Source organism: Arachis ipaensis, chromosome B07 (assembly GCF_000816755.2).
Source record: "Arachis ipaensis cultivar K30076 chromosome B07, Araip1.1, whole genome shotgun sequence".
NCBI classification, from domain to species: Eukaryota; Viridiplantae; Streptophyta; class Magnoliopsida; order Fabales; family Fabaceae; genus Arachis; species Arachis ipaensis.
In genome coordinates, this window is record NC_029791.2 from 122,988,406 (window position 1) to 123,003,122 (window position 14,717).

General features: G+C 37.4%; 1 protein-coding gene across 2 annotated transcripts; it reads right to left on the reverse strand.

Moving 5' to 3' along the window:
• LOC107606222 (serine/threonine-protein kinase CTR1) lies at positions 6,747–14,411 on the reverse strand. 2 transcript variants are annotated; one of them, XR_001612639.2, is made up of 16 exons: positions 13,035–14,411; positions 12,195–12,493; positions 11,905–12,049; positions 11,642–11,757; positions 11,094–11,302; positions 10,205–10,711; positions 9,912–9,952; positions 9,571–9,639; positions 9,196–9,296; positions 9,012–9,096; positions 8,832–8,930; positions 8,664–8,732; positions 8,179–8,310; positions 8,022–8,080; positions 7,825–7,919; positions 7,305–7,322 (listed from the first exon to the last, which is right to left on the reverse strand). XR_001612639.2 is itself a non-coding variant. In XM_016308240.2 (15 exons), the coding sequence occupies exons 1-15, from the start codon at positions 13,833–13,835 to the stop codon at positions 7,226–7,228; spliced, it is 2,865 nt and encodes a 954-aa protein (XP_016163726.1). In that variant the 5' UTR covers positions 13,836–14,410; the 3' UTR covers positions 6,747–7,225. The 2 variants fall into 2 exon arrangements, 1 of the variants encoding a protein (XP_016163726.1); XM_016308240.2 differs by lacking the exon at positions 8,022–8,080 and having other exon boundaries at positions 6,747–7,322; positions 13,035–14,410.

The window sequence follows — 14,717 nt, forward strand, 5'->3', positions numbered from 1 at the left end:
TAAAATATATGATAAAAGATTACATTTTATTTTTTTCAAATGAAAAAAAATTAAGAAAGAAAGGAGAATGACGAATACAAACCTAAAAAGGAGAGAAAGATAAAAAACGAACCAAAAAGAGAGGTATGGAGAGAGAAGACACGACGATGAGAGGGAGGAGACACGATGTCGCCGCCACTGCTGAAGAAACCATTGTCGGAGGGTGGCAATTGCGAGTAGAGGTGACGATGGAGGCTCCTGCCGTTGCAGGAGCTCACCGTTGGTGCACTCGAAGCTACTTTAGCCCTTATTTTGCTCTACCGTAGTTGACCCCTGACCTCTCTGTTTTTATCGGAGTTACTAATGCCATTACCGGAGGAGAAGATCTGATGCCACCACTATTTTGCTTTATCAGTGCAGCTTTTATTGTTGCCGGAAAACACGTTGGAGCTTCCAAATTTGCTGATAACACTCATCGCCACTGTTTTTGTCTAGTTTTTTTCTTAGTCTGTTCCATTTTCACCATATCTCTGCCATCATTTTATTTTTCTGCCTTGCTCTTGTTTTGATTTATTTTTCTATCTTTGTTTTGTTTTGGATTTTCCAAAACTATATCTATATTTGTTTCTTTATTCGATTTGAATTTATTACATATACCTGGTGTTGTGTTCATTGTCGCTACTATGAGAATTAAAGTTGTTGCTATTGCCTCGGTCCAAATTCTGTGCTCTTCGTTCCATTCTACTTCAACTTTTCTCACTTTTTAATTTGGCACTCTGGGTTCGGTCCTAGGACCACGTTCTGAGTAGGTTTTACATTTATAATTATTTGGCTTTGCATCTATAATTATTTTGATATACGGTGCTTTGAAGTTATAATTATATTTACAAATATTACTATCAAAAGATTAATCATCGTGATCAAGGTGTTGGATAAGTATTATGGCTACACGGCTCTCATGCATAAGCTTCGGATAGTATGGCGCATCAAAGGAGGGTTTGATTTGTTGGATGTGGGGTTTGGATATTTTTTTATTAAATTTGATATTGCTGTGGATCGTGAGAAAATCATTCTTGGTGGCCCGTGGTTGATAGACGGTCACTATGTTGCAGTAAAGCCATGGGATGTGGATTTTAGGCCATGCGAAAAATCCTTTGGATCAACGCTGGTATGGATTCGAGTCTCGGAACTTCCAATTTGGTGCTACCAGGAACAAGCAATGCTGCGAATTGCTTCTGCAATAGGAATTCTGGTGAAAGTAGATTTGGCTACTAAGCTTGCAGAAAGAGGAAAATATGCCCGAGCTTGTGTTCAAATTAATCTTGAGTTGCCTGTAATCAAACATATTATAGTGGAGGGTGTGACTTATGAAGTGGAATACGAGAGTTTACAGTTGATTTGTGCTACTTGTGCACGGTATGGACATGATAAATCGTTGTGCATGGAGAAGGAGTCCTTAGAAGGAAACGGAAATGCCTTTGGTGATGAAAAAAATAATGAAGTTCCGACATTAGTGCCACACAACAATCATGAGATTCAACAAGAGGCTGAATCAGAAGCTCGTGATTTGGGTGAGAATCCTCGTAATTTGGGTGAGAAATTAGGAGTTGTTAAAGGGAAGGATGTAGTTACGGGATCATTGGCTCCCCACGTGCCTGATGGTCATGTTAATGAGGCATGCATGGATGATGGAGAGGGCTGGCAACAAGTGCTGCGTAAGGGAAAATTCAAAATGGGCCAGTCATCAGGTTTGAAGGACCAAGATGGAAAGCAGCACAAGTTTGGTTCGAGAAGGGTTCTAAGGCCCAATTTGCATGGTGATGGAGGCAAATTAATTGGCATTAGGATGGGGAAGCGAGAAAAACATGAAATTGCGCCATCTCCATCGCGCAGAATGTAACACCCTACCATATAGAGTCTTATGCTTAAGTCATAATTCAGAGATGGCAAGGTATTACGACCTCTAAAACAAAAATTTAGTACGTATAGTAGTATGAATAATTGATTATAGCTAGGAGCCTTTGTAGAAAAAGGGGTAAACAAAAACCGTAACTCGAACGCGCAACACTCTGATCGATAACGTAACGAGCAAAGGATAAGCTAACGCAAGATCATATATATAAGGAGTGTCAAAAACGGGAATATCAAGACTCAAAATCCGACTGCGAAGATAACCGGTCCGAGCATAATAATATATACATATAATAAAAGAAGGAAACCCCAAAGGAAACCCAAAGGGACACAAATACATACAACCTATTCTCCAAAATCCCCTCTAGAAGGAGTCATCACAGTTTGTATTATTTAATGGAGATAAAAGTATCTAAACAAGATGTATAAACCAAACAGAGTCCCTAGAACAATGGATCTTCGCTAATCCAGAAGTCTCCAGCATGCCTCAACGAGAAGCCTCGCGTCCTGCATCTGAAAACCACAAAATCCGCATGGGTGAGAACCAGAGGTCCCCAGTACGGTAACAGCTTCCACATATATAATACATAATAATAGAGGAAAGCCGAAGGCAACACATAAGTGGTGAGATCGGAGGCTTAGAAGTATGAAATTTGGCTTTTAAAACTCAAAAATCAACTTTGGGATGAAAACAGGGCCACGCGTACGCGCACTCCACGCGCACGCGCGGATGGCCTTATAACTCATCTACGCGCAAGCGTCATACGCGCGAACGCGCGAGTTAAAAATTAGCCAAACAACGCGCACGCGTCAGCCACGCGTACGCGTGGGTACTCTTGTGCCCCAGGCACAAAACTGGCACAACTCTGGCACAACTCTCTGGAAAATGGTTGGGCATTGGGTGCAGCACATTCGGCGCGCCCGCGCACATCACGCGCACGCGTGGATGGCGCTTCCTGGAAGAACGGCGCGTACGTGCCAAGTGCGCCTACGCGCGGGGGGTCATTCTGCTAAAAATTTTCTAAGTTAAAAACTGCAGAATTCACAGATTCAACCCCCAATCTTCCGACGGTCATAACTCTCTCATTTTAAATCATTTTTCACCCGTTCTTCAAACGACATGGACATCCCAGATCCAATTTGTAAAGGTCGTCCTCAGCCTAAAGGGAATCGACCTTTCCGATTTGTTGCTGCTTGGGCTACTCATCCTGGGTATAGGGATATTGTGAACCAGTCATGGTGGTTTGGTAATAGAGGAATTCATGGCAAGCTTTTGGAAGTACAGAAGAATTCGCTAGAGTTTAACTCGAAGGTATTTGGTAACATTTTTGTTAAGAAATGTGAATTAGAGCAGCAGATTAATTATTTACAAAAGCGTTTAGAAGTGGTGGATAGTATTTATTTGCGTCAGAAAGAGCAACAGTTGCTTGATGATTATAATAATACTCTAGTGCAAGAAGAGCTCCTATGGTTCCAAAAGTCCAGAGAGCAGTGGGTAAAGTTCGGGGATAGGAATACAAGATTCTTTCATATTCAAACTCTTGCGCGACAGAAGCATAATAAGATTCATGGCCTTTTTCTCAAGGATGGAGTGTGGGAAACTGATCCAGAGGTTTTGAGTCAAGAAGCAGAGTCTTTCTATAAAAGCTTATTCTGTCATTTGGATGATGTTGATTTGGATTGCCTTGAACCAGAATTTTTAGTTTTCTAGCTGGAGGAGAGAAGGACGGTTATCTAATGAGATGGATTATGTTCACATTTCTGATTCGAATCTCCGGATACAGGATATTTGGTCGGTTGGTAGGTGGCATTTGGATACTCTGTATTCTCCTTTATCTCAAAATCTGAAAGATAATATTCTCTCTTACAATCCAGATGAACAAGCAGGTCCGGAAGTGGGTTGGTATTGGAGTGGGTCTGCTGCCAAGGTCTATGACTCACGCAATGGTTACTTGAAACTTGGCCTCCGGAAAAAGTGATTTGTCTGGCATTAACTTCAGAAAAGGAGCTTAGGAATATTTTTGAATTACAACGTATGTCCATTCCCTCTACTCTAAATGGTTTTTGGAATCCCCCATCTATTGGTACTTTTAAGATTAATTGTGATGCTAGTTATTTTGGTTCGGGTGATAGTGTTGGTTTTGCTTGTATTATTAGAGATTTTAATGGAAGCTGGCAAATGGGGTGTTTGGGAATGATTGAGAGTAATAGTATTCTTCAAGGAGAATTGTTTGCTATTTGGAGAGGATATCTCTTAGCTTGGGATGTGGGTCAACGAGATGTTATTTGTGAGACGGATTGTGTGGAAGCATTTAATCTTGTTACTCAAGATGGTTTTGGGTTTATTGATTCACTGGTGCTCAAAATAAGAGATATCATGCATTGGAATTGGCGGGTTGACTTTCGTTTGATTATGAGAGATGCAAATACGGTGGCAGATACTATGGCAAAGATGGTGATGAAGTTACAACTTTCGCATGTGGAGCTTCTTTCACCTTGGGAGGAGTTTAAGAGTAGTCTTGAACGGGACTGTCCCTCTATTTAGGCAGTTCCTGGTTTTGTTTGTTTTGTTTTTCTTTGTTTAATTTATTTCAGTCACCAAAAAAAAATTGGCTTGAATAATCGATTTATTAAAACTAAATACTTATCATTGTTAAGATCATTTTAATATGCACACGAGACTATGTGAATTTTTTTAGACTCTATGTATGTTTGATGAAGTTTTATATTATTTTAAAACATTTGATTTTACTCGAATATGTATTTTTGAAGCAATGAAGTATTTGTTGGTACTTACTTATTTTGAAATTGTAAAATATGTTTGAAATGCCTTAAGATTGAAAAAATATAATTGAAAATGATTTGCATGAGAAAGTATTATTTGATTTGATTTGCTATCTCATATATTGAAAGATTCAAGAATATGTAATATTTGAAATTATATGTTTTGAATTGGTTTGTGAGACTCGTATTAAAAATCGTAGTTAATGGCGGTCATGATATTAACTTAGATGCATCTGGCTCAAACCTCAGCTAGTAGAGGCGTTGCTAGCCTAACGTGTAGATCACACGTTAGATCTGTTATTCCGTACGGACACACGAGAGAAAATGGCTAATTCTTAGAGGTGGAGCCACACAAGTGTGGACTATTTGATTTGATTTCTGTACTGAGAACTTCCTTATTGATTCACTTATTCATGTAAATTATTATTTTCTAAATAAAATTATTTTTATGATAGTATTTATATAGTCTCATGTGAATTATAGGTGTATTGTTTAGTTATTGAGTTGCAAAACTCACTCCGTTAAAAAAGAAAATCAGAAACAATACTTGATTATGTGAATCTTCTATACAGGATAATGATCTGCAGTGGGTACCTATTCTTTGTTGAGTTTTTAGACGTTATCTGCGCCATATGTCACAGGCAAGATTCATCCATAATTACTCATTTTTCTTTTTTTTTTTTCAATATGTATTTATTCATTTTAGAAATCCTAAATTTATTCAAAATATTTGTAACCGTATTTATCTCATTTTCGAATCTGTTAAGCTTGTTAGGAGACTATTTTTCTAAGCGCCAATCATGACTCATTTTAGATCATGACATTCTGGACATGTGGTACGCTAAAAATTGTTATGGTGTACATCAAAATTTTTGTGCTATGCACAAAAAATTTAGTATTGTACACCGTTTATGTGATATGCATATTTTGTTAGTTGGATGTCAATATTTTGGGTATGTGGTATTTTAAAAGTTTGTGTTGGGTACCAAATTTTTTATAGTGTACACCAAAATTTCAATGTTGTATATCAATTTTTATACTATAGTTTTCTGAACATATATATGAGAAGATGACAACGATGATGATAATAAAAGAGAATGATGATGAAAAAAGAAACTTAAATAAGATGATGACGATGAAAAAGGAGGTAGTAGTGATGACGATGGCGATGGTAGCACCGACGATGAGAATGTTGAAGAAAAAAGCGCACGAAAAAAGATAATGAAGAAGGAAAAAAAGGAGGAGGAAGAAGGGAAAGAAGCAACAATAATGCGTATGTACATATTAACAAGAAAAAATATGCGACAAATTTAATTGAAGACTTAAAAACGCTTGGACAATGTTAATGGCATAAATGTTTGGTATTAAATAATACTACATTTGTACTCAATAAGAGTAATAACAACCACCACCATGGACCATGCCTTAGTTAGAAGCATACACAGATGGAAACAGAGAAATTGGAATGTTTATTTTGTTAATGAATAAATTAATATTTGTATCCATCAAAGATACAAACGCTGACAAATGTATCCATATAAGAATAAAACGACAATTGTATCCATGGAAGATAGTTTCCGTGTGCCAATAATACCCTAACGGACCAATTGTGTAACCAACATCTGGGTACTCTTGGCACACGGAAGTCATCTTCCGTGGTTATAATTATCGTTTTATTCTCATATGAATATATTTGTCAGCATTTGTATCTTTTATGGATACAAATAATAATTTATTCATTTGTTAATATCTACCGAAAAGACAATAGATGTACTGATTGTCTAACTCGAAAAAACATCGATCTAAATCAAGGATTTCACTTTTGGGATTTACCTCCTAGAGAGCATATCCAACTCCTAGCACATGATAGAAGGAGAACTTCTTTACCCCCGAGCAATTTGTACTTAGTTTTTTCTTTTTTGGACAATAATCCCGTTTTAATTCCAAAAAAAAAAAAACAACCACCACCATGAATTCTTTCATTAGTTTTTCTCTCTTCGTTTGTACCTTTATATCAGACAAATTAAAGGAAATATATATGGAATTCTTCCATTAAAATTTCCTATATTTTGATGAGAAAACATTTCAACCAGCTCCCTTAGGTATTAAAATGCAAATCGGAGTACAAACGATTACCATGGTGGAACAAATTTCACATTTCATGTTTAGGGAAAAAGGAACAAAAAAAATTAATACAACATTTGTGACTTAGAATGTAAACACTAAAAAAATTACATAAATCTCTGAGGCTGCAGTGTGCATAACATAGGTCCATTTTTATTTTTATTGTTTTTATTTAAGAGTAAGTAAAACCTATGCTTTTTTGCAGCAATCTTAACACTTGCTTGAATTCATTTTTAGACTTTTATTGCCCTTCTAAAACGGGTTAGCAAAAGGCAACTAATATACAGTTGCAAACAACCAAGAGTTCCCTCAATCCGGGGGAATGACCACAAGGGTCACGTTAGTTGTTACTGTTAGTTAACCTTTTTCCCATACATGGGCAACAAATTTCAGCCGCAAGAATCCGAATTATGGGCTACGTTAGACGTTAAGTTTCGCCCATTTTTATCATCTCTGCTGGAGACTTGAGCAGCTTCTTCAGCGAGACAACCATACTAGCAAAAGTTGGGCGTTTGGTGGGGTCACTGTCAGGTAAATTAAAGCAAGCATCAGAAGCAGAGCATTAGATCAATGCTTAAATTAGAGTTTAGCACAGAAAAAAGAGCTGCAAACATGAATAATTAACAAGCAACTAAGTAAAACTTATTATAATCCATGTGGGTTTAAAATGAGTAACTTGACTGTTTAAATCTTGGATTATCTTTAGTTCTTTACCCAATAATAACCTAAATTAAGATGCATTATTCAGTCCCATCTTATAAAACCACTAGAAACCTCAATTATGCATGTTGAGTAAAAACATATATCCACATCATTGGCAGGATTGATTAATATATGCCTCCAAAATTTTGAATTTCCGCTTCTTAACCTCTCCAAGAGTGTTTCGATTGAAAATTTCAAATAATTTTTATATCATGGAACTAGAACCATCCCATACACTAGCTCTATGAAAGTGCCCAGAGAACTACCAAGGTAATTTAGATCCAATTAATTTTAATATAACTGGACGAAACAAGACAAACTTACTCAGCCCAACAAGATTCCATGAGGGAGACCAATACTGGGGACACATTTGGAGGAATGGCAAGCTTCCTATTCTGGAAACCAACAGCTCCAACCACCTGGTAGTTCACCCGATAATGATTACTTCAGAAAATCTACTCATAAAATTTAGAAGTTCACTTGGCCAAGCAACATTGAGATATGCAAGTTTACATGTATACCTCTCCTCTCCATTATATGTCCTTTAAAATTAACAATTTCGTGCAAATGATCCCTACTACTGTATTAATAAACAAACACATTACATAAAAATAGCTGGCTTCAAATATTCTTTAATTGAGAGTTTGAGACCACAAATTAAATACTTCATAAGTTTACCTGGGCAGGGCCAAGTCCCATCCATGGTTGTTGCATGGTTACTAGCTCCCATAGGATAACTCCAAAACTGTATACATCAGATTTCTCATTTGAAGGTTCTCCACGGAGAAACTCTGGTGCCATCCATTCAGGCTAAAAAAAAGAATTAATAAAGTTAAACTCTAATTGGGGAGCAAGTCTCAATGGAGTAAAAGTTCAATCAACGAAATACTGATTGAATGATCATTTTCAATGTTGAAAATATTTTGCCTCCCTATCTAGGATAACAAGTCAAAATAATAAGTCAAGACTGTCCCCCCTTAAAGGACACTAGAAATGCATTCCATTCTTATAAGTGATAATCAATAATCAATTATCTCTCTAAAGCATGATTATAGATATATTGATCAAGGCACATTAACAGATAGCTTAACTACTTTATCTATTGGAATCTCTATATTTCCTAATTTAAAGTAATAATCCAAAAAATGCGAGAGAGACTTAACTGTTCCAGTAACAGACTTTGATGGTATGAATGTATTTGCCTTAAATCTAGACAACCCAAAATCGCAAACCTGTGAAATGAGAAAATAAGGAAAATAGAATTATCATCTGCTTGCACAAGATATTTAAGATCTCAAAAAAAATAAAATAGAAAACAGTTTCCATTCCACCTTCACGTTCCAGTTTTTGTCCACTAACAAGTTTGGAGATTTGAGATCCCAGTGCACGATAGGAGGTTTTAGACAATGAAGATAATTGATCCCTTTAGCCTGCAATCAAACACACTATATGTCACCTACAAGATAATTCAGCACCTAGCAGTGTAACAAAAACTAATACATGGTACAAACCACATCTAAAGCCATCCGTAATCTTCTCCTGCTATCCAAATGTTCACCAGCTGTTGGCTTATGTATCAGTCGGTATAAACTACCTCTGTCATACAAGTCACATACATACCAGGAATCAGTGACAGTGAGACATCCAAAGAACAGCAAATTTTATGGTAAAAGCACCGAAAGTTTATTCTCTTACCTCTGCAAATATTCTGTCACTATTGATAGATGGGGGCGTTTTGTAACAGCACCCATGAAGAGCACCACATTTGGATGGCGAACCCGTTTCATTATTGCAACCTAAAGCAATGCAAATAACAACTTCAACATAACCTGCTCCATTTTTGGTAAATATACAATACAGTTCACAAAGATAAGAAACAATAACAAAATAATAAACAGTAGGGTTTATTTTTCTCGTAGAAGTAAATTTGGTCATAAACAGGAAACGGTAAAGCATGATAGTCTAGAGGGAAATGCATCCTCCCACTGATGGAACACATACTGTGCTGAACCACAGTGCTTAGTTAAATCCAAAAAATGGCTCATGTTAATATCCGTCTCGTGAATGTACCTCTCTCAGAAACTCCTTTAATTTATCATCACTGAAATCTTGAACTGTTAAAACCTTGACGGCAACATCCTGCAATTGTACAATTTGAAAAAATAAATAAGTTCCCCAGAAAGGGTAAAGAATAAAAAATGGAAGTACATAGTTTTATCTAAAATATACAGAGTCTACTAAAATGTGCCTACAATACACAATAGAAGTTTCTTGGTAGAGAATAGAATTGCGTGAAAAGGATGTAGAGAGAATGTGCATTGCCCGTAATTCAATCTTTAGTAAAAGGTGCTCTGCACTACAAAGTATGACCACTACAGAATATTCAGAAATAAGTGCACATTAATACTTACTGATCCATGCCATTCCGCACGGTGCACTGTCCCAAATGAGCCTACAAAGAGACAAGACCATAGCATCAGAGTTACCGAAAGGAAAGACTTCTAAAGCATAAGAAAAAAGTTAAATAGGAAGTTGGATGTTCAAGTTTGCCGTTGAAAAATCATACTAATAAAGTAGGTAAACAAGTCCATTATGACTTGGTACATTGATCTAAAGATGTACCAAATCGTAGTGAACAATAAAAAGGAAAAGAGGTAGAGGAAGTAAACGCATTAAAGAATAGCATGGAAAGCAGAAAAAGTACCAGCACCAACACGCTCTTTGATACGTAATTCCTCCCATGATATCTCAAGCCAGTCCATTGCAAGTGATGGCTCAAGATTCAGGTACCGTGGAATATTCCCAGATGGTAAACAGCCCTGGTTTTCGATTCCATTGTCTACCTGCAGCTGTTCTGATTGGCTGGATGAGCACAATAAAGATTGCTTAAAATTAGTTTTTACCACAGAACTTTCAGTAACAATGATCTCATTCTTGTAAGTTTCTTGTACAGTAATTGCATCTTTGCCAAGTCCAACATAATCATGAAATGCTACTTCAGTAGCTGGATGAAGAGCTTTAGAAACATCTTCATGGATGGAAGGCAAAATTGGGTCCAGGACTGCACATGCCTTATTATTCTCGTTTAAATCCAAAAGAATTGGAGGTGGAACTGTTTCTTCTTGGGATTGCTCAAATGAAGAATAAATGGAGCTGTTGTGATTTTTTAGCAATTCAGCTTCTTTAATTTGTTGATCTTCCTGTTCACAGCCTGCAGAACATTAAATAGCAGCTAAGACCAACTTAAATTATAGAAGTCCTCTCTACTAGTAGAGATTTACTAAAACAGAAGTATAGACTCTATTCAGACACTTTACAACCCGTGTTAAAGTTTTAACGTGCATAAGGAGGCAGAAATCTTAAAGCAAGCTTCAAAATGCATTTACTCTAGAGATCAAATGCTTGTGTCCTGGTGCATCATTTGCATGATTAATTGACAGTTGTTTAGAAAGGATAATGATGCAAAATAAAACATGTGGTTGAACCCTACTGCAAATAAACTTATGTAGCACAGATTCCTTCCTTGAAGGTGAAGTTCTTACAAACAGTTGGTAGATCAACTTTCCACGTATTAATTCTAAAGCACAACATACCTAAATACGGATGACTTTCAGGGATTACAGAAATGTGGTTGGAACTCGGAGATTGAGAACATGTTGTGCCATCCATATAAGGTGATTGTGATTCTTTTAAATGAGAAATTTGAAATGGGGATGGCATTGAAGAAAGATACGCTCCATTAATTGAGGAATCTGGCCCATGGACATTTCCTGGTTCCCCAACCAGGTCGACTACATATTCCCTGTTAAATAATAAAGCAAAACAGGTACATCAGAAAATGTGAAGGTGGCATGCCAAGTCCTTATATGATAAATCTAAAAAGGCCGTTACAATTATACAATTTATCCATGAATATATCATGCATGTTTTAAGGGCTCGAAACCAAGATGAACATGAAAAGTTACAAGCAGAACCAAGTAATCAACTACAGCCTACAAAAAGTGAAAGGGGATAATGAATCGATACTACTGAAGTTATGCAAGGTTTGCAAGTGATGAAGAGATATTTGCATTGCCATTACAATCAATATCAGAAAAGGACAAACCAAAAATTAAAGGTGAAAAGACAGCGATTGCCAAACCTTGAGAGCTGATTGTCATCTTTGAACTTGACTAAGCAAGAGGATCTATGATCTGCAGCACAATACTTGCAACCTCGAGCAATGCGGCATGGCAAACCTATATAATCTGCCAATTTCTGCGCACCAAAAAATCAAGAACTACATCAATTAATACACCCATTTCATGCATATGCATGCATACTCAGTAAATCCGTGTTGAATGAGTAAACATACAAACTAGAAAGTAGAAAACAACTAATGAGGAAGCATAATAAATTCTTGACCTTGAAGAGAATGGCCCTATGTCTACAAAGCCCAGTAGATAAGCTGCCTATCGGAAGAACAACACACTTGTGAAAATTCCTCAACCTCCTGCTGATCATCTTCCACCGCTTGTGCAGATCTCCTTGCTCCACCGGATATGTACCCCTGCATACAGTTTTTTACAAAGACAAAAATCACTTTAAAAGAATATACAAACAAAAATGTTAACAGCAAAAAGGAACCACCACACTTGATGAATATTGTAGCATCAAAGACACGACGGGTTCTTATATAATACGGTATATCTCACCCCATATATGTGGCAACAAGTTTTCCAAGCTGTTCAACCAACACGAGAGTATTCTCTGAAGCACCATACAACTCCTGCGCTTTATCTTGAAGTACCTTCAACCGAGAATCGTCTTGTCTATCAACAAGAACCACCTCTATACTCGTCTCGCCGGGTTCAATTGCCTTCAGCGCCATCAAACTAGGTAACTTTTTCCCTTCCTCCCCCTCATTGCACATCACCCATAGGTACGGATTCATCCCCAGTATGTTGTAAAATCCATCCGATATCTTGTCTGAGTATGACAAACACCCACTCACCTAAAATTCCAAAATAATAAAACAACACACAATCATATATTCATCAGAAAACAATAATTATTTTGCATGAGAAATTGAAGTGCCGCAAAAAATAAGGTGGAAAAAGACGCTATATATTATTGATCAACATTTAATTTTTTGCCCAAACTCGCCTTTTGATTTAAAATAACTATCAATTTGACTAAATTAATACATTGAAAAATCAAGTATTCAGATACAATTGCATCATGATAAATTATTTTTCAATGTACCAATTTAGTAAAAGCATTTATTTATACTGAAATAGAAGCGCTACAATTTCAAAATATGAAAATAATAATAAAACTACTCGAATATGTTTAGTTTCAATTCAAGTGCGTATTGTGATTTCAAACAAATTTTGCTTGCAATGTTTAAGGCTTCAAGATACGAAATAGCGATTTCGTAATTATCCAAACAGAAAAAAAAAAGTAAACTAATAATCCTAGCCGTTTTGAAATGAATTTTCCAAACAATATTTTGTCAAAATAAAAAAATTTTCAACGGGAATTTGTATTGTTACCCATAGACGATAGGAAACGGATTCGGAATCCCATGTCTCAGTGGTGGGAGCAAGAATGGGCTCAGTCACGAGACTCGCCAAGCAAGTGAGCCTCTTCGCCATTGTCACCTGCAGCATGTAGCTCTCCTTCGACTTCTCCGCAACCTTCTCTCTCCTCTCTTTCTCATCTTCTTCCTCCACCTCCTCCTGCTGCCTCCTCCTCCTACTCGACGTCGAAGACGACGTCGTTTCCTCCTTCACCACCTCGCTCAAGAAATTCCCGTCCACCGTCGTCGCCGTTGCCGTCCCGGAGAACAAGCTCCCGGCGTAGCTGCTCCCGCTAGACATTCTGGGAAGCGACACCTGCCGGTCAAAACTCTGGTCCAATGCTCCACCGGCACTGTCCTTCGCCGCCGACGGAGGAAGCAGAAGCCCGCACTCGTCTTCTTCCTCGGACAACGAGAACCTCCGGTGATCATGACTGGATCGGCGATCTCCTTTTCTCTCGATCAGCCAGTCACGGAACGCACCGGCGACATGCTTTTGCTTATTCCGGAGATTCTCACGGCGGCCACCAACGACGGTGAAGAGCTCCGACACCGCGGAGTGGGTTTTAGAGTAAACGACATCTTCATCATCTTCAACGACGTCGTTTTTGGACTTCTTGGAAGTAGCGTCGCTTTCGATCCCGAAGGATGGTTCCGATTTGACCCATGAGGTAAGTGTCTTCTTCTTCTCGTGATCCAATAGCTGTTTCGAAGACTCATCTAACCCTCTCTCCCCAAATTGACGCGGGAAAATGTATGTGGCTCTGTGAGGCATCCTTCTTTCTCTCTTTCTTTTTTCTCTTTCTCTCACGAGTCACGAGCTTCTTGACACACTGATCACGTGCACATGCACATGCACATGCGAACCTCTTTCTTTTCCGTCTTTCCTCTTCCTCCTCGCTCCGCCTCCACCTTCTCTTCCGTTTTCTTCCTCAACCCATTAACGAGAGTTATATATTGAAGAACTTCTATATAGCTAAGAATTTAAACAGTTGTATTCTGATCTATAATTATATACTATACTATGTAGCTTAGTACTTTCACCTTGATTCAATGCACAATCGTTGTAACGGAAACGCACTGGTTTTGAGTTTCGGTGGAGAGAGTATTTGATTGAGGAATATTATTGGGTATGGATAGAAACAAAAAACATGGAATGGTTCCAGAGAGAGTGTTTGTTGGTTGATTAGTTATGACGTAGTTGTGTTGTGTGTATTTTAAGCAGCGGAAACCAGAGTTATGGGTTGGAGCTGGAATGATGGATGGATGCTGCCCTTACGCTGTAGTAGGGGAAAGGAAAATCATAAACCAAATTGAATATAAAAAGATTAAGAGGGAAGGAGGTGGGTCTGCCATGAGGTGATGGCGTGCACCCTTTTTGATTAATGGTAATGTTGATTGTTACTTGATTAGAACTAAGTCAACTAAAAATTTACCTTAATAGTTGAACATTGATCATTATTTGCAAAGTTTATTGAAATTTTACTCTTTTTTTTTAAGGTCTCTAAGAAATAGAGACACACAAAAAAGGACAGATGATACCATTTATGCAATTCCTATAAAAAAAAACGTGAATTTTGTTTCTTTTTTAGAATACTAAATTTTACTTTTTCAAACAATTTGTAGACATATATTTGACGAAAATTAAATAAATAAA

Bases quoted from the DNA above. Each gene is read 5' to 3' on its own strand.
- LOC107606222 (XM_016308240.2), bottom strand. From the start codon at position 13,835: ATGCCTCACAGAGCCACATACATTTTCCCGCGTCAATTTGGGGAGAGA. The intron at 9,640-9,911 runs GTAAGTATTAAT...GTACAATTGCAG, and splicing joins GTGCGGAATGGCATGGATCA to GATGTTGCCGTCAAGGTTTT. The intron at 7,920-8,178 runs GTAAACTTATGA...GTGAACTACCAG, and splicing joins TGGGACTTGGCCCTGCCCAG to GTGGTTGGAGCTGTTGGTTT.